Source organism: Trichoderma ghanense, assembly GCF_004382785.1.
Source record: "Trichoderma ghanense strain CCMA-1212 chromosome Unknown scaffold_3, whole genome shotgun sequence".
NCBI classification, from domain to species: Eukaryota; Fungi; Ascomycota; class Sordariomycetes; order Hypocreales; family Hypocreaceae; genus Trichoderma; species Trichoderma ghanense.
Genome location: NW_027395666.1, coordinates 759,869 through 777,835, shown reverse-complemented (window position 1 = coordinate 777,835; position 17,967 = coordinate 759,869). Strand labels below are relative to the sequence as shown.

Sequence of the window (17,967 nt, the reverse complement as noted above, 5' to 3'; positions counted from 1 at the left end):
CATCCCCTCATCTCATGGAGTGTGCTCGGGTGTATGCTGGGTACAACGTGCCCTTCGAGCTCGTTATTCATGAGGACCATGGTTATTCTCGCAGTCGTCATCATCATACCATGTAGATCCAAGCAAAGGTAAAATGAATGATCGCTGGCGGTGAGGCCAAGGCCAACTGAGCAGCAAGCAAGAGGCCTTCGCCTCGCCTCATACCCCCATGAGATGGGGCAAGGGGCATGTGTGCGTCTTTGACTTCGACTAGCAGAGGCCAGATGACCATATATCTCATGCACGCTTTCATCATTCAAGACCGCAGCGCAACACTTGTCGACGTTCTCGACTAATCCATTCGGCGCGATAAAGTGCACTTCTGTGGATCCATGATGTTTCAAAGAAACAGTGCTGGCCTATACTCCGCCGTTGCAGAGCATCAGGAGCGTACCGCGACACCAGGCTGTGGCGCGCCGAGATGGGATAATCAAAACCTGCTCTGCTGAAGCTGGAGCCGCGCAACCAACTATGGTCTGGTCTGGTCTCGTCTCCTGGCGAGCGAATTTTACATGACCGGCCCAGGATAGATACCGTGCTTACATGTCTGAGGGCCCCAGGTATCATACGCAAATGCCGGCGTTCGTATCATGGACCTCTTTCTTCCTTCTCCCGTCGAAATTCTTGAGGTGATGGAAGGGTTTCCGGGTTCGAGCCCAAAAGCCCAACAGTTTGGCTCTTTCGGGTTGGTCTCATGTTGCTGCGGTGGAAGCGCTGTGCCTGTCGACCAAGAGCTGTGCAAACAGCCTCGTCTCATGGTTGGGGGCAGCATGTACATGATCTCACTACTCCCACTTCCGTATTGTCCAGCATGTGCCAAGGCAGCGGAGTCTCTGCTATGCTTTTGTTTGAGAGGAGCCGCCTCGAAATGCATGCTAGCGGACTTCATAGCCAATAGCAGGGGCTATGATGGCCATCGGTTCGAGAAGGCGGAAGAAGAGGACGCCTCGCCTCGCCGCAAAGACCAACGACTCGCCCCTCTCGGGCGTTGCCAGATGAAATCCTGGCCGACGAGGGCACATTAGTAACCTTTGAGACCACCCCCAGAATATGCATCCTTGCCTTGGCAACTGTCCTGTTGACCCGCAGTCACATGGCTTGACACGCTGTTTGGTGTGGACTCGATCAACGCTATTTCTTCAAGTCAAGAGTCTCGTGAGAAGACAGGGTAGTATCGCCAAAGATGCATATGATGCCAGAAGCTGCAAGGATTGTTCAGGCCCGCAGCTTCACGAGCAGTGCTTAGAAGCCGGGCTTCAACACGATTCGCTAGTGGGCCATGAGAAACACCAGGTTTTGGACCACAGATGTACTCGCTCGTACGAAGTACGAAGCACAACCCGTGCAAGACACCCCATGTCAGCGGTGCCTTCAACTGCTTTGACCTTGGGGGGTGCTCGTATGCTTTGGTCCCAAATAATGCGGTTGCAGTAGCATGAACAGGATCTGCAGTTGGTCGTGTGTACTCACGGTCCACAGGGATCGGAGCGGGGGGGGAAATGGTTGACGGCCTGAAATATCCAAAGCGGCGGCGTATTCATGCATAGCATTGCAAGGTAAACAATGCTCGCATGCTGATGCTTAAACACAGCCGTTTCTCTTCAGTGGCCAGTCAATAGGATGCAGAAGCAGGATACCACGGCTACCATACCCCGGCTCATCTGCCTTGCTATCTTCTGCACATTTGCGTTCTCACATGATGCTCGTTTTCTTCATCCTTAGGGTAGCCAGTATCGTAAGTAGGTGGTAATCTGGGGTTCAAATGTGTGTGCCTTCTATAATACCGATCTTCGTTAGTATGGCGGCGCATTGAGAAGACGAATGCCGATTGAGGCAAGTTGCCGAGCAGGGGCTCGTCGGCGATACCCTTACAAAGCCTTTCAGCCATTGGACATGCTACCCTTAAACAAGCATCAACCTATGGGCAGCGGCAGGGCTGGTACAACGAAGAGGAAGAATACTGCTTCGCAGACAATGCTAGCAGAGGCGGGGGGTGAATAAGAGTGCCAATAAGATGGAAAAGCTCCGATGCCAGACCCCCCTCCATCACCTTCAAGGCTTCATTGAGGTAACGATCTGGGGGCACCGGCAATCGTAGAATGGGATTTGTCCTGGTGTGTGCGTCACTGGCTTAGATTCGTAGTGTTACCCCTGACTTTCTAGGAAAGGAATGTTGATGGTGGCCATGAAGTACGAAAGCCCACGAGCCACCATTCACACCGGAAGGGGGAGAGGTACGACAAATCTCAGGCTAGTGCAGCTTTGGTGCCACTGTTGTCCAGTTGCGAGGAGGAACAGAGGCGTGACTTGCTCATGAAATTCAGGGATTCCTTCGGTGGGATGTGGGGTGGCATATCCCGATATCCTTGGCTGCATTCTGCACGACCTTTCCACTGTCCCACCACTGTGCATGCTGGGCGTAACCGCACCAGGAAAGATTCGAGCCCGGTCACTAGTTGTGTAGTTCTATGTCGCATGTTCGAGTAAGTGCAAGATGTTCACGAGCGTCGAAGGAGTCGGGAGGTGTCTGATATGCAGCTTGACATGACTCGGTAAACTTGGCTTGCTGTTGACGATATAGTGGACAGCACAGAACAACCGTAGAGGACATGAGAGGGCTGCCACACTTCGAGTGCGGCAGTATAAGCGGCATATCGCGAAGAGACCCTGGACGCCAGAAAGCTCCCTTTGACAGACTGAATCCAGTCTCTTGGATAAGGTAGAGACCACGAGCAGTATGACGCATGAGCAATCTAGCGCGCGGGGCATGAAGCAAGGCATACCTCCTTCAGCGGCAACCAATATCTCAGTAGCATCCATCCAACAGAAACCTACACTTCTTCCGCGGGCTTGGGACATTGATAAGGAACCAGATGGTGTAGACTTGTCATCGCTTCGCACATACAGCATAATCCGTGTTGGTAAAGAATGAGAGCGGAGTTTGTCGTTACGGATGCCGCATAGTACCTGTGCTCATGATGTAGGAGATCCTGGTATATGTCAGTGTCTGGTACTTTCAGCCAGAAACAGCGAGTTTCCTGGACAGCAAAAAGAGCATGCAAACAGTTGGTCCCAATCCACATTGACGCACTCGTACGTCAAGCGTCAATATCCGCACGCCCAGCATACTCGTACCGCAAGACACCTCCCGCGACAAAGTTTGATGCAAGAAGTGCTCCTTCTCACAATAGTGTGAGATGGTAGTGGCCGTTGGAGCAGCGCTAGAGCCGGCGGGAAGATGCTGATGGTGGGGGCTCTGGAATGGAGCCTTGATCTGTTGCAAAAGCAACTGGCGATGTAATACCATGCAAGGACCAGTGGAGGTGCCTAGCGTTCGGCCAGACCAAAGGCAGTATCCATCACTTCCTTATACTTTGTAATATACGTCTTTGTCGATACTACTTCGTGCTCCAGGCGTGTACAGAATGTTGACCCCCGTCCAAGTCGGCAGCAAGGCAAGTATCGTGTTCGTCGAAGCAGAGGCTGTACTTCGTACATGTACGAGTTGTCGTCACTGACGCCATCCGCGGACAAGTGGAGAATGCTTCGGGCTGTGGATTATCAGAAACTTAGTACTATCAGCAGACGACTCCAGCTCCACAGCTCCGCAGATATCGTCTTTGAGCCAGCAGCGGAGTAATATGTGCGCAAACGGAGCATATCATCCGCGAGAAAGAGGAATCCAGGCGTCCAGAATAGAGTTGTCAGCAGGTAGCCGAGAGCGTCTGTGATGACCGCAGCAGCAGTTGAGAATCCTGAGTGTTACCTTGGCCGCACATGGTGGCGCCAACAGAACTGTGCAAGGGGAAAGAATCTAAGCTGATCTTCGCCAGACTGGTAGTCGAACAGGGCAGGAGAGCAACGACAGTCGGTAGGTATGGAATAGCGTGGCGGATACCGGGTTGCGGGTACTCTATGCAAGCCTAGAGGACTGCTTTTACTAGGTACTGCGTGCTTCGTGCGTCGTGGGAAGGGTGGTCAAGGCTGAGGTACAGTAGATGCTGAGAGGACCTGGTAACCTCCAAGGAATGCCAGCCATCAAGGGGTGTTGTGGCTGTGGGGGATGAGCATTTCCGATGCCGTTGGTCGCGCTGTGAGACGGCCCTCCAAGGGCCTCTTTGGCTTGTCTGGGGTCAGCGCGATCGCATCGTTCCCGCACCACACACTCAGAGCAGACGTACCCACGCAGAAGCCGCCACCCTTGCAGCCACAACCCTGGTCTGGTCCCCATGTTCGTGATCACCTTGAGAACGCCTGGGGCCAGAGAGGCGCGTCGCTTAGCGTTGGCCTACCTAGATACATTGTGCCGCAGCGTTGCGTAAACGCCAAAGCTGTAGCTCGCAGGCATTGTCCCGCAGTGGTACCGGCAATGGCGTCTTAATGCCATTGATAACACGAGCAGGTCGTGGTAGGCGGTGATGGGCAGAGGTGATTCAGCTTTCGAGATTGGCCGAGTCTGGCAAGCGCCGCTTTGTATGAGTATGACTCGGGTCGGGAGACGAATCTCGACATGCGTCTGCGGCCTCTTCCGTACCTTAAGGACGTGTTTCCGCCCTCTGGCTGAATTGGGAGGCATCATGCTGGATGTTGCCGCGACGGTGCTGAGAGCTAACCTCCCCATCAGCCACCGGCTCGCAATACTCTCGGCTTTCACTTTTATGCTGTGATTGGACTGCTGCACAGGGCAGAAGGAGCTGAAGGAGGAGGGGTGACCGGACCGCAGGGGCTGAAGGAGGCCGGCGCCAGATCAGGAACGCAGGATGGCGAATGGCCGGGCGTTCTTCAATAGTTTTTGTGAGGCATTTGTTGGTGGAGCCTGTCCTGATGATCTGGAGGAGCACCAACTCTGTTTGGACGCCATACCGCAGCACCATGTGCAGCTCTATTTCGGCACGAGCAAGCCTCTCTCCTGCTGGCCTGTTGAGGGAATTCGGTCTCCGCGGCGGCAAACTCTAATCCATAGGCGCAAAGGGGCTTTGGGGGCTTGGCGGTTGGTTTGCGGACGGTGGCGCTGGGATTTGTGATTGTTGGAAGCGCGGTGCGGAGGAGAGGGTTATTGAGAAAGCACCATTCATCCAGAGCCCATCACTCTTATTACACGGCAACAATGCCTTGAGAGACTTGAGATGGTGTTTTCACTTCCGCTTCCTTTCTACGTCTGGCACTACCCTACCTGCCTAGGTATCCAGGGAAGCACCTTCTTTTGATACTGGCCGAGGTGCCTGCCAGCTTTTGGCAAGTCACGGCCTGCACTTGCCTCAAACGTAGAGGGACAAACCTGCAGTTTGAGCACCAGGTTGCGGAAGGCGCTGCAGCAGGTGCCATGCATGCATGTACTTCAATGTTCGTAATCAATGCTCACTCCGAATTTCTTTGAAGAACCCTTGCTTGGATGGACAAAGATCTCACCAACAGGTACCACTTAAGTTAGTAGTATACCGCACCCCGTGGCCCTTGGTGATATGCAGGCTTGAGCTTCAAGTCCTTCAGCGCGGGATTCAATTACCCAGAACGAGTAATACTCCGTATCAAGCTTGGGTCACCCTACAGATAGACGTGTGATCAGGTTAAATTGCCGGCTTATTCGGCCAGGCCTTGTCAGCGATGACGACGGGCGGCTCAGCCCGACTCAAGGGATCCAGTGTAAGTACGAAGTAGTACTGATCATACCAGCCTTTGTGAGGATGCTCGTTCGCGCAAGTGCAGACGCAAGCCCTAGCCGTGCTCGTAATTCCAGGTATGCGGCGAGTATCATATCGATGTGAGGCACTGGACGGATCACATCCTGAGCAAGGCAGCGAATCAAATGAGACACTCTCATATGCTTTCGGGCATGTTCCTTGTATGGAGAGAGTTGCCTGTGCTACGGTGCTGGTGACTGGATTTGCCTTTTACCTACCTTGTAATTGGCCTGCCATGTTTGCTGGAGATGAGTATATAAAGATGCTCGTCATTTCTGTCATGATTTGCGTCCCCTCAACGCTTGAAGAGGGTCCAGTCATTGTCCGAGACGGCGTACAAGGCCGGCACAGAGGTATCACAAAGCAGATTACGCTGCTACCCAGGTCTATTATTGTCCAACTTGGTGTAAGACATTCAATACTAGCAGATAGTAAGACGTGAGCCTCTCGGGGAAAAGGACAGACAGGCCTGTCGACGGAGACACAAGGCAGGGCTTGTTGAAGGCAAGATCTTGTAGAGCAGACAGTCGAGATACTTGCGAGTACCTCTGTGTCCTTCCCCTCCGCCTCCTCTGCGCGTCTCCCGCTGGTGCCTCCATTCAGCCAAAAGCGAGGCTCCACCTCCAGCCCAACTCTATCCGGCCGCATGGCCAATGCGGATGCTAGTGCAAACAGCGCCCATGCAGGAGCTACGCCGCAGCCAATGGGAGCCAGGCTGCATTCAATTTATTGCCCCAAGTAGACTAGCAGCCGAGAGGAACTGACTGCTGCTTCCGACGGGCTGCGACCCAGAACGCCGATATGACGTCGTTGGCCAGCTAGCGGCACAGACATGCCAGCCAATGCTGTGACGGCCAAATCATGCCAGAGAGAACGGGAGTTCGAGCCCTCACTGCAACAGGGACGTCGCAGGAACTGTAGTAGCAGGCTCGTACTCCGAAACTGTCTTAGGGAGAAGAGATGCGCGAGATGGACGAACCAATACTTGATGCTACTTGCAGATGCGAATCATCTCCGGCATGAACGATCAGGGCGGCTCTTGCCCGATTCGCCACGGTAACTGTCTGAGGCAAACTTTGTGAATTCTTCGTCTTTAACCTTGAATATTTTTTTTTCATCGCGCATGACCATACGTATGACTCCATGGAGTTTCTCAGAATATGACCAGCACGGCCATCAGCTTTCGAAAATAGAACCGCGCGCTCCATAAAAACGTCAGGCCGGACGCAAGCCAACACGAGCCAGGAATGACTGATCACTTGGCTGCGCGGAGACGCACAGACGCACCCGGGGTGGCCTTAGCGCGAGGAGCGTTCGACTGCGGCTTTAGCCTCTGGCTCTGGCTCTGCCTACGAGTACATACAGGATGCGATGCAACTTCGGACCTTGGGCGTGCCGTCCACTCTGATGCCGGGTTTGTCGCAGCTTTGGCTTCTCGACATTCTCCCGCTCTTCCTATTCTGTTTCATTTCATCATCCATGGGTCCCTTTCGGATGCCTCTTTTCGAGCTAGACCTCGCTCGCCCCGGTGTTGGCTTCAGCCCGCAGCCGAGCCTTTGCTGCTAGCTCTCCTAGTCCTCGACGCGGTCGTTCTTGGGACCGAGCTGCTGCAGCTCTTCACGCGCGCAGGCATCAACTAAAATAAGCGACACGGAGCTTGGGGAGTCTACTAGTGATTGTTTTCGACGAGGCGGTTCGCCGTATCAAGGCGTAGGCCTGCAGTCGATTCGGGCAGGTAGAATGACCGGGCCAAACTCACTTTGATTAAGCAGATCCCACGAGCAGACCAGAGGGGGCAGAGAGGCTGACCTGAAGGAACAATCAACGGAAGCTGCAGTTCCCAACAAGGCACTGTTGCCGAGTGCCACGGCGAGCCGGCAGGGGTGCCTTTGGAGCCCCGGGTTCAGAAGCATTGCTTGCATATTGGGCCAGCCAGTGCCTGTCGAGGATTCGTGCAGACATCCATGGATGGAATACAGCGCCTGGCAGCAAACCACACGCCTTGCGGAGAACAGGGCAGCCGTTGCCCGCGCCAGCAGAAGTGACGGCAGCAGACCAACGGGGTGGGTTGATGCGTGAAGTCGAGGAGCGGGCTGAAGCTCCCTGTCCATGTGGATTGATGCATCTTATCAGCTTATACGGGCACTGGGGCTGCAACTTCTTGCTATCATCAGCCCGGATATCATTGTACCTGAACATTCCAAGACACCAGACATGTTGGAAGGCCTGGATACCGCTGTGGGAATACACCGATACAAGTCTTACTCGGACGCTGGGCACAGGTCCGTACTGAGTACCAGGCATGGCTTCGCATGCTTCCGTGGTATCGTATCGCCTCTCAACACTTGCACTCACACGAAGAGTTGCAGGGATGCGCCTATTGATGCGAATACCAGCTGTAATCGTGCGAAGTCTTACATGTATGATACTGCCTCTGCACACAGGCTGAGCTGCAGCAGGCCCTCGTGCCTCATGTTCCCCTGGCTTGCTTGCCAAAGGCAACCGGGCTTTAAAGCGTCAATCTGTCGGCTTCCTCTCCCTCCAACCCCATGGCATGAATCTCTCCCTCGCCGCACCTCCTGATGCATCCTGATGCTTACAATGGGAACTTGGAAGTGAGCAGCTGCAGGAGACGAGAAGTCGGATTCCATCCTCGTACATGATTTTGTAGCGCAGCTACCAATCTGCTAGGCTACGTGATGAGTCGGCAACGTTCCTGTTATGATCCATGTCGCCTTTCCAGCCGTTCTGCTGCATCTGTGCTGTCATTCCGAGTTCGACCCTGCTGCTTGAGGTTTGCTCGCGCTCCGTCCATGTAGGCAGTGGAGACGGAGCCTGGGTGCACCCACTGCAAGGTGGTTTTAGTGAGGTGCTCCATGCACGCTGCTCGAAACCATCCATACAATCCATCCAACCAGCGCGCAAGGGCCCGACTCCGGTACCCGTCGCCCTCGACTGCCCCTGTAGCGTCCACTGTGGCTTCTGGCCTTGTCGCCTGTTTGAGTGCCTCCAGGGCTCGGGCTCTACTCTACTAGTAGGTATAGTAGGTATCTGCACGCGGCGCCGCTTGCAGTACCCCGTACCTGCGAGTACCTGGCATCTACCTGTTCGACTTCACGACAACGACCAGGCTGCCTTGCCTCAACCATCTTTCTCCCTTGCATCGCCGTCCATCTCGCACTCCTCGTCTCGCACACGCCCCCTCCAACAGCAGGGCAAAGGCAGCAAAAAGTCTCCAGCCGCTGCGTCTTTGCAGCCAACCATGATTCGCCGCCATCCGTTTGCAGCCCTCGATCCGCGCACCCACAAATACCTACAGCAGCGCACCCTTGGCCCGGCCCAGCCTTTTCTCTTGCAATCTCTCCCTACCTCCCCTCCCCCCCGCCCGTCAAGCGTCGTGAGCATCCAGCGTCCAAGTGGTTTTCTGCACGTCTCTGCGACCTCTAGCGTGCGCAGGGCGTGCTAACGTACGACATACCTACCTGCCACTGTCCTGGCCCGGGCCATTACAAAGCTCCCGTCCCCTCTGCCATCCATCCAATCTCCACCTCCAACACCACCACCACCATAACCACCCTAAACCACCCTCCCTCTTCTTTTGCACACAACCTCCCGCCAGACATCGCGCCCACATCCGGCACCAGGTCCCCCAGCTCTCCAACGACTGCGCTTCTACATACATACCTGTGTTTGTTTATTGCGTCGTGTCGTGCCTTCGCTGCGCTGTGCCCTGCCGTCCTGTGCTGCGCTACTGCTGGTTGTACTTCTGCGCTGCCGTCGAAGCTGAGCTGAGGAGAGCTGCTCCACCACGGTCGAGTCGAGTCGCGCTGCTTCCAACCATCGCCGATTGCCTCTTTGCAGACTCGCAGAGACGCGCACGCCGCCAGACAAAAGTCGGTCGCCGCTCGTGTTTCCTCACTGCCGCCTAGTGCGATCGTCATCGTTACTGTCGCACACGCGTCGCGCCCCTCGTCCATCTGCTTGTTGGACTATCAGACGATAATAAGGTAACAAAGATCCGAGAAGAAGAAGTCGAGAGAAGAGAACCCTTTCCCTCTGCCCTTGCCCACCCATACAGCCCACTGGCTCCCCCTCCCCCCTCCCCGATTCCAAGAATCGCAAAAGAAGAAAAGAAAGGTGCATCATTCCCGTTTCCTCTGCGCAGCCATGGCCGGCCGTTCATTGTTCGTCTCGCCCTGTCTCGAGCCATTCATTACCTAGAGCTGGAGCTCGTTGAAGCTGCGCGCCTCGGTCCTGTTGCGCCGCATTCGCGCTACACTACACCACGCTGCTCTGGTCTTGTCTCTGCTGCCCGTCTGTCTGTCCATCCGGCTGGTTTCCTTCGGTTCGCCTCCGGCCACTGCCTGCCACACCCTTCCGCGCCCCCATGGAGGCCAAATCTGCAGGTCAAGCCGTCTTCTTCTGCACCCCATCCTTGGAACGTCGCCAGCCCAACTATTTCACGACACGTCGTCGCCGTCGCTGCTGCCGCCACCGCCGTAACTGCTGGCTTGGATCTTCTTGTCATGTACTCCGCACAACCAACGGGCGTCGACGGTGCGACAATCAATCCCGCTGCCCTCAACTCTGGTGAGTTGTTGTTTCATCATGTTATATATCCTCTTGTCGACGTCGTTGCCCCTCCATCCTGGCCTTCCTATGTCGGCCCCCTCCCCCACCAGATCGTAACTGCACGCGCAGCCTCACAGAAAAAAAAATTGATACGATGAAAAACTTCATGGCACAGCCTGTCTTTACTCTGCGCGCCGCTGCCCCCCTCTTGATATTCAGTTCACAATGCCTCGCGCGCCGTTTGCAGCCTCGTTCTTTCGCGCCTTCATGATGCTGACCCGCCGATCATCATAGACATACTCGGCGCGCCGCCTCGGGGTGTCAAGCGGAATCGGTCCCCGGATCCCGTCGACTCCCACCGGTCTGGCGATGACGGTATGTCGGCGATAGATCTTGTGTAGCTCGGAGTCCTGCGCCGCGTTCCACAGGGCCTCCGGATATCCTCTACATGTTACATCCTGCTCCGTGCGACGATGCGCAAGAATTTGGCCTTTCTGGAACTGGAGGATTCTTGGCCTTTCTGGAACTGGAGGAGACGAGAATGAAGCAACCGGACTAGCAAACTTCGTGCAGACTGGGAGAGAACCGCGCGCTGACTATCATCCCGTCGCTTTCTAGGAGACCGCTATTTACAGCCCAAGCGAATAAGACCAATGAAGGCCCGAACGGCAGGAAGCATTTCCGAGGCCCCTGGGCAAGCGCCCGGCGGAGCCGTGCCTCAAGCCATCCCGCCGCCGCAAGCGCCTCAATCCCAGAACACTGCGATGCCGACCCAGACGACGCCAGCCTACCCTGCGCCGCCGGCGCAACTGCCCCCCAAGCCGACGCCGACCAAGACAACGCTCAAGGCGCTCCCCACGGTGCGCGATCATACCACTGATCAGCTCAACCCTTCGGGCGATGAATACATACCGCGTGAGACGGACGAGTTTGGTGAGAAAAAGGTGATGCCGAACGGTCAGCTCCTTGGCGGCCGCCAGTACCGGTGTCGCACCTTCCTGGTTCCCAACCGCGGCGATAAGCTTTTCATGCTGGCCACCGAATGCGCACGAGTTCTGGGATACCGAGACTCGTACCTCCTGTTTAACAAGAACAGGTCGTTATACAAGATCATCGCCAGCCAGGCTGAAAAGGACGACCTCGTCCAGCAGGAGATTCTGCCCTTTTCGTACCGCTCGAGGCAGATCGCCATTGTCACCGCCCGGTCCATGTTCCGGCAGTTTGGAAGCCGCGTCATCGAAAACGGCCGCCGAGTCCGAGACGACTATTGGGAGACAAAGGCACGTAAGCAAGGCTTCACCGAAGCCGACCCCGCCGGCGAGAAACGACCCGGAGCCGCCAAGGCCAGAGAAGCCGCCGAAGCAGCGCAGAACAGCGTCCTGATGGGCAACCCGCATACGGAGATCGTGTATAACAACACGCCTGGACCGTATCCCGGTGCGCCTCAGCCTCACCTCGTTCAAGGTATGATGGGAGCACCCGGAAGCGCAACGAGAATGCCGGCATTAACAGTCGGACCAGACCTCAGTGACAACAGATCCAGGGACTACGGAGGCATCGTCAAGGGCGGGCCCCGACAGGAGATCACTGGACCCCCGTATCAAGACCAGACCCGGCCTTCCCCTCTGGTGGAACTTCACTCACAGGCCCACCATGCTGCCGACTTCAACCGATCCGTGAACCAGCAGCGCGAGATGCGTGACAACTACCTGCAGGGTATCTGGCGCCGGCCTCACGAGCAGCCCACCCAGTCCACCCTCACCCAGCCAGTCTCCGGCTCGACCGACTCGGCTATTCCCACCAGCCGACCATCGAACTCGCCTCACACCACCGCCGCCGGCATCGCCCAGCCCGGCGTTGTCTCGTCGCAGAGTCCGCAGATGATGATGACTGCGGCTCCCTACTCGCAGTCCATCAATGCGCAGAGCGCGCTCGGTCAAGCTCCTATTAGAGGTATGACCCCTTTGCCTTTAACAGCCAAGCTGAGCATCCGAGAACCAACACCCTCTACAGGCTCCACTGGCGCCATCAACGCTGGAGCGGCTGGCTACAGCTATCAACAGCCAAGCCAAGCCATGTGGTCTCAGAGCCCCCAGACGCCACAGACCAGCTACAGCAGCTACACCACGCAGCCGCAGGCCCCGCATCCCTCGCAGTCTCCTGCCTCTCACCTCCGCCAGACTGGCGCCAGCCAGATGCAGCCAAGCATGCAGTTCCCCGGCATGGGCAGCATGCAGTACAGCGCCAGCCAGGGCATGTATGGCGCGGACCAGACGCCACGTCAATACATGCCCCAGACCACGCCTAGTGCGCAGTCGGCCTCGCAGGCCTGGTCAGGTCAACACCAGCCGTCTCAGTGGTGGACTCCTCAGCAGCAGCAATAGAGGCACCGCTCGCGTAGTCCCAGTCCCTGAGACTGGTTGCGGCGTGGCCGTTGTTGTCGAAGCACGAAACGTCATGTGCGCTATGCTTACACCTCTCTTATTCTTCTCGGCACGCTCTTGTTTGGAGGATGACTTTATTTGCTTTTTTTTTTTCTCTTCGTTTCTGGGACCGAGCTCCTGCAGTATTCCAGATACCCCAAGCATACAGGTTGGTTGGAGCGGCTTTTTGCTTTCTTGAGTCAGCGGCTCGTTTTGCAAGATGCGCAGCATCTGGCTCAGGCAGGATAAAGGAGTCGGAGGGAGGTCGGTAGGATGTATTTCATTGTTTCTTCATGCCCCCCGCAACATTCTCATTCTTATCCTTCTTTGCTTCTTTCTCTTGTATTTGCTTCACTTCTCTTCTTGGACCAGTGGTTTACATAAGAATCCCGCGTCTCACGTTTCTCTGGCTGTATCCAGTCCATTTCTGCAATGGCCATGGTAAAGCATCCGATGACTTTCTTTCATGTCTTGCATTGTTATTTCTTCGTTTCCTTTTATGTTAACGGCCGAACGTTTCGTATGTGTCCAGGCGGCGGGGCTTTCCTCTCCTGTCTGGGCAAGGGAATTTTCTAAACATGTTGTGTTGTTCCTGTTTGTAACGGTCTCACGATGGGAGGTCGACTCCTGACTTGGCATCTTTTTCACGGCTAATATTGTGGGAAAGAGGAGGAAGGCAATGTTTCGCGTTTGCTGTTGATACCACTTTGGTTTGGTTTAGTTTGTCAGAGCACCCACCCTTGATGAGAAAAATTGAGAATTTTCCTTTGTTGATTTGGAGGGCGTTGTGTGTGTGATGGGTGACATGGCTGACGGACTTTTCTGAACCCCCCCCCCCCTGCCTGTGAAGGCTTATTTGCTGTCATGCATGCTGGTGCGTAGTGAGGGCCGTGTAGCTGAGTGATGGGATATGATGGATGAAATGAGCAGTTTTGCCGTGGACTCTGACGGTGCAACAATTGACTTGAAAGTGTGTATCCTTGCCATGTTGGAACTTTCTCCAAATTCGAGTTGTTTCTGCTTGTTTGACTTTGGTCCAATGTGATCTACTCGTTCAGTATAAGAGCGCGATAATATACGACAGAACAAGTACCAGATATCCCATCTCGACAAGATCTCAAATCAAGAAGGCAATTCATAACGAAAAGGCTTCATCTCCCAACATCACCGCCCCTTTCCATCCCCCCCCCNNNNCCCCCCCCTGAAATCCACATACCCCATCGAAGGAACTCAATCACTCTCATCCCCCTCCAGCGCCTCATCAGGCTCCTCTCTACTCCTCCTCTCCTCCAACGCATCCTGCGTCTCATCACTACTGCCCTCACCATCTCCCGCCTCATCCTCATCTTCGTCAGCAGCATCTTCCTGCTCGTCATCCTCCTGCGTCTCTTCATCCCCGTCCTCATCCTCCTCGTCGTCATCTACTACGTCATCATCGTCATTGACAATGGCGTCGATTTCCTCGTCGTCTTCATCGTTATCGGCAGCAGAAGCGTCGACGCGGGCCTTTTTGGCGCGCGGGCCGGAGGAGGCGGATGCTTCGGAGGCGATGGTCGTGTCGGCCATGTCGGTGTCGTCGCCGGGGCTGTGCTTGGAGGCGGCGCGGACTTTTTGGCGGTAGGAGGTGCGCTTTTCGGTTTGGATGGCGTTGAATTCTGGGGGAAAGGGAAGTGTTAGATTGACCGAAGGGTGAGTGGTGAGTGCAGTTGCTGGGGGGAGTGTGTATGATTATGAACTGGGTGTGATGATGATGTGACAGGATAGATAGGGAGGGTGATGTGTGGTTTCTTTTCTCATAGGGGATGCTTTTGGGAGGACGTACTGGCAAATTCAGCCTCAAGGGGCCCTTTCAAGAATGAAAACTCGGTGTCGTCCAACGCCTTGAAGACATCTGCGGGCAGAATCGTCTTTTTGCCAGCAGCAACGGTGTTTTCATTGGCGCTGTACAACAACCATCATTAGCATCGGGGCATGTCTTGAGAATTGGGGGTAAAGTAGAAGCAACTTACTGTGAAGCTAGATAGCTGATGAAGACGGTGGCGCTCTTGCTCAGGGCCAGAATTGCGTTGCCTTGGATCTGCGTGTTGGGAGGCAGGATCCCCTTTGCCAGTCTTGTGATGATGGACTTGGGGAGAGTCAAGTCCTGGGAAAGTACGTTAGCCATGGACGATCTTATATTGGATGCCCTCTGAGTTGCTGCTCTTGTCGTCTTGGATGTGACTTGAAGAATGTGTATCGGCAAGTCGTCGCGGAGGATGTGGGTAGCAAGCATCAGTTCGCAAAGAAAAAAATCCCAGCTCAGAGAAGATGTGATCAACGAAGATGGTAAAAGAAAGAATTGACGGTTTAAGCCTTGTGAATGAAAAAGTGAAAGAAGGAAACAGGAGAGTCTCACCTCTATGGTCACAGCATCCTCCGTCTTCCCCTTATCCTTGTCCTTCTCCTTGTCCTTGTCCTTCTTCTCCTGCTTATCTTGTATCTGCAGACCTTTTGCGGAAGAAGGGGAGGCTTCTTCAGCGGCCACCACGGGGGTGGATGGCCGAACGTCGGACTTTCGAGGCGGCATGTTTTGCTCTTCCGAGAAGTGGGATGAAGGTGTGCAGATTTCGAGGGAATGAAATATGTGTTTTCTGGGAGGAAAGAGTCGGGGTGGATGAGTGAAGGGCAGGGGGGAGGAATATGCGTCTCTTGGGGGGGTCTCGAGCAGGATCACTCCGGTGGAGAGGAATATCCGATAAGAGGGAATAGAGATAAGTGAAGATGTGATATACACTCAACCTTTGTCCAAGTAGCTTTGGAAGAAGTGAGTTGAGCAGATTTGGAAAGCTGTGATGCGTCCAGAAGAATTCGAGGGAGACAGAGGGCACCAAAAAAACAAAAAAAAAAAAGAGCCGAGTAGAATGTCCAGATTCAAATCCCGAGTATATCAGCTCCTCAACTGGCCTCGACCCAATACCGACACACAACGCCCTCTCAAAGAAGCACCCAAAGCCAGGTTCGACAGCCTCAGCACTGTATCTCTTTCAGGAATCACGTGCAAAAACTATCCAGGCAGTTGGTAGAATTTAACCGGGCAGCTTTCGTTCCAAAAGCGTGACTCTCGTAGTGATTTTTTTGCCCTCGGATGAAGGGGCAAGGCGTTGAAGTGAGTTGAGATGGAATCGCGGTCCGCTCGTTTACCAGAGCTTCTTCCGTCTCTGATATCCGCTGTGAAGCCAATGTATGTAGAAAGAGTATTTCCCGCGCCAATGCTGGGACTTTACGGTACTTTTGATATGGGGGAGCCTGAAGGAAGAAGATCGAGGAGGAAAAAGAAAGGAACAGGCGCCTGAAGGTGAGGCTAGACGCGTTTGTGGCCCCCCCGCCGTGGCGCGTTAAGTGGTTTGAGCACCGGGGCGCATGTACCCCGTACCGCAGCCGTCCGTCTACTTCCGCTACTCTCCATGGTACCTTGTACGCAAGGCTCTGTAGAACCTCGAGCATCGTCTTCAAAAGTGATTCATCTTCACCAAGAATTGATTCATAATAAGAGTCGGGTTGATAAGGCATCTGCTATTCTTCTCTCAGGAGCAGTCAATTTGTGGTCAATTTGGGTAGAATATTCTTTTGTATGTGTTTGACTTGCTCCGAAAACGCTTCCACTCAGCTGCCCCTACCATGCTCGGCTCATCAAGATCGATAAGAATCGTGTCCAATCTCACTCATAGCCATCTCAAACATGTTCTTCCAGCTGTCACATCGCTTCACTTCCTCCTCCACCACCAATCCCAGCTATTGGGAACTATAGAAGAAATGGCTCGCCGGCAGCGTGGAACGCTCGCAGGCTGTAAATGAAAGAAAGAAACATAAAAAATTGGGTATATCCGTCGTCCATTATCAAATCCATCATACTAACAAAAAAAGGCTCAGCCTGCATTCGTCGTCGCTTACCAATGGAGCGAACAAAGGTGCCCGGCATACGAATCCTCCGCAGGAGTGATGAGACCTGCGTATGTGAAATGGTAGAAGTAAAGTACGCAATGGTGCCGAATGGCAAAAAAAAGAAAGGGCGAAAAGGGAGAGGATCATGTGTGAGAAGTAATCCGCTGTGAATGCGATGATTCACAGACGACGTCTCTGACACCAAAGAAGCGTGTGTAGACAGTCGACGTTGTCGTTTTCCACGTGGCTGTCGAAACGTATATTCTGTCACCCATCCGAGTGATTGAAAGAAATTGTTATCCGGGAGTCATTCGACCCCATGCATACTATTTGAACTGCATTGAGGGTCTTGACTTGCAGCGACCATTCAGCCAATGGCCCGTCCGATATCCGACCTGAGCACCGCCGGCCGTGGGGATAGACCAGTCAATGGAAAGTCATCATCTCGGGAGCTGAGAGTATCATGGCTTCCTGGTGTCGAGATGGTGGCCCTGCGGGCCGATGGGGGGCCTGACTTGGTGTACATATCGGCAGATGGCCGAGGCGAGTTTTGCTCTGAAGCATGGCCGTACCATTGATCGCGCCTCGCGTTCGAACCAAAGCTGCTTCTCGTGCTCCGTGAGCTCTTGGTCCGAGCATGGCGGGGAGAGTTGGCCTTGGAAAGGCGTGTTGATGGAGCACGCTTGATATTGACGTAGGCCTGATCGCCCCGGACTGTCTCGTCCGTCAGGCCTGGCCGGGAGTTCGGCGCTCTGGCAAGGACCGGTGACGCAGGGATATCAATGCTCATCTTCCCGCGAACGGGGGAAAAGGGAGGCTGCTCATCCGAAACCCGGTTCTGGTACACAATGACGGCTGGTGACTTGGCAGAACCAACGGATGAGCTCGCATGGTGGCCGTGTTGAGCTCGTTTCGACTCGGTGTAGACTGGAGAATGTGGCGGCTTCTCGTCGTTTCCAGCAGTGTGTCTCCGATCAATCTTCCAGGACTCAATTTCCTCATCATCTATCGGCGTGATGCCCCGATTTCGAAATCGAGCTTTGCGTCGTTGAACTCGGTAGTAGATGAAGGCAGCCAGAAGAATCACAAACACGCCCGGAATGACTGTGGCTAAGATGATGATGAGGGTTGGATGAGATAAAGATGAAGCCATGCTGTCTGGCCGTGTCGTTGTTCCAGCGATTGAAGGCAGGCTTCCGAGTTAAGGTTCGATAGAGGAAGGCCTAGACATGCCGGTACCACAGGGCCATTCGGACGACTCGACGTATGTTCTGATCCTCTTTTGTGGTTCCAGGAAGCGAGCGTGCGGATATCTTTGTGGCCTTAGGATG

At 54.5% G+C, this 17,967-nt stretch overlaps 4 protein-coding genes across 4 annotated transcripts; 1 reads left to right on the top strand and 3 right to left on the bottom strand.

Moving 5' to 3' along the window:
- Positions 1 to 3,743: 3,743 nt before the first annotated feature.
- Positions 3,744 to 4,615, bottom strand: CCMA1212_003565 (uncharacterized protein; the record flags this gene model as incomplete). Its single annotated transcript, XM_073700906.1, is given in 3 exon segments — positions 3,744 to 3,952; positions 3,988 to 4,327; positions 4,340 to 4,615. 3 exon segments carry the CDS (start codon positions 4,613 to 4,615, stop codon positions 3,744 to 3,746), a joined length of 825 nt encoding a protein of 274 aa, XP_073560283.1.
- A 5,631-nt stretch (positions 4,616 to 10,246) lies between these two features.
- On the top strand, positions 10,247 to 12,676 carry CCMA1212_003562 (Chromatin structure-remodeling complex subunit rsc7; the record flags this gene model as incomplete). Its single annotated transcript, XM_073700905.1, has 3 exons — positions 10,247 to 10,310; positions 10,587 to 10,667; positions 10,911 to 12,676. The coding sequence occupies 3 exons, from the start codon at positions 10,247 to 10,249 to the stop codon at positions 12,674 to 12,676; spliced, it is 1,911 nt and encodes a 636-aa protein (XP_073560278.1).
- A 1,269-nt stretch (positions 12,677 to 13,945) lies between these two features.
- On the bottom strand, positions 13,946 to 15,281 carry CCMA1212_003561 (DNA polymerase epsilon subunit D; the record flags this gene model as incomplete). Its single annotated transcript, XM_073700904.1, has 4 exons — positions 13,946 to 14,370; positions 14,538 to 14,656; positions 14,725 to 14,858; positions 15,111 to 15,281. 4 exons carry the CDS (start codon positions 15,279 to 15,281, stop codon positions 13,946 to 13,948), a joined length of 849 nt encoding a protein of 282 aa, XP_073560280.1.
- A 1,722-nt stretch (positions 15,282 to 17,003) lies between these two features.
- CCMA1212_003560 (uncharacterized protein) lies at positions 17,004 to 17,789 on the bottom strand (the record flags this gene model as incomplete). Its single annotated transcript, XM_073700903.1, has 1 exon — positions 17,004 to 17,789. One exon carries the CDS (start codon positions 17,787 to 17,789, stop codon positions 17,004 to 17,006), a length of 786 nt encoding a protein of 261 aa, XP_073560279.1.
- Between the last annotated feature and the right edge of the window lie 178 nt (positions 17,790 to 17,967).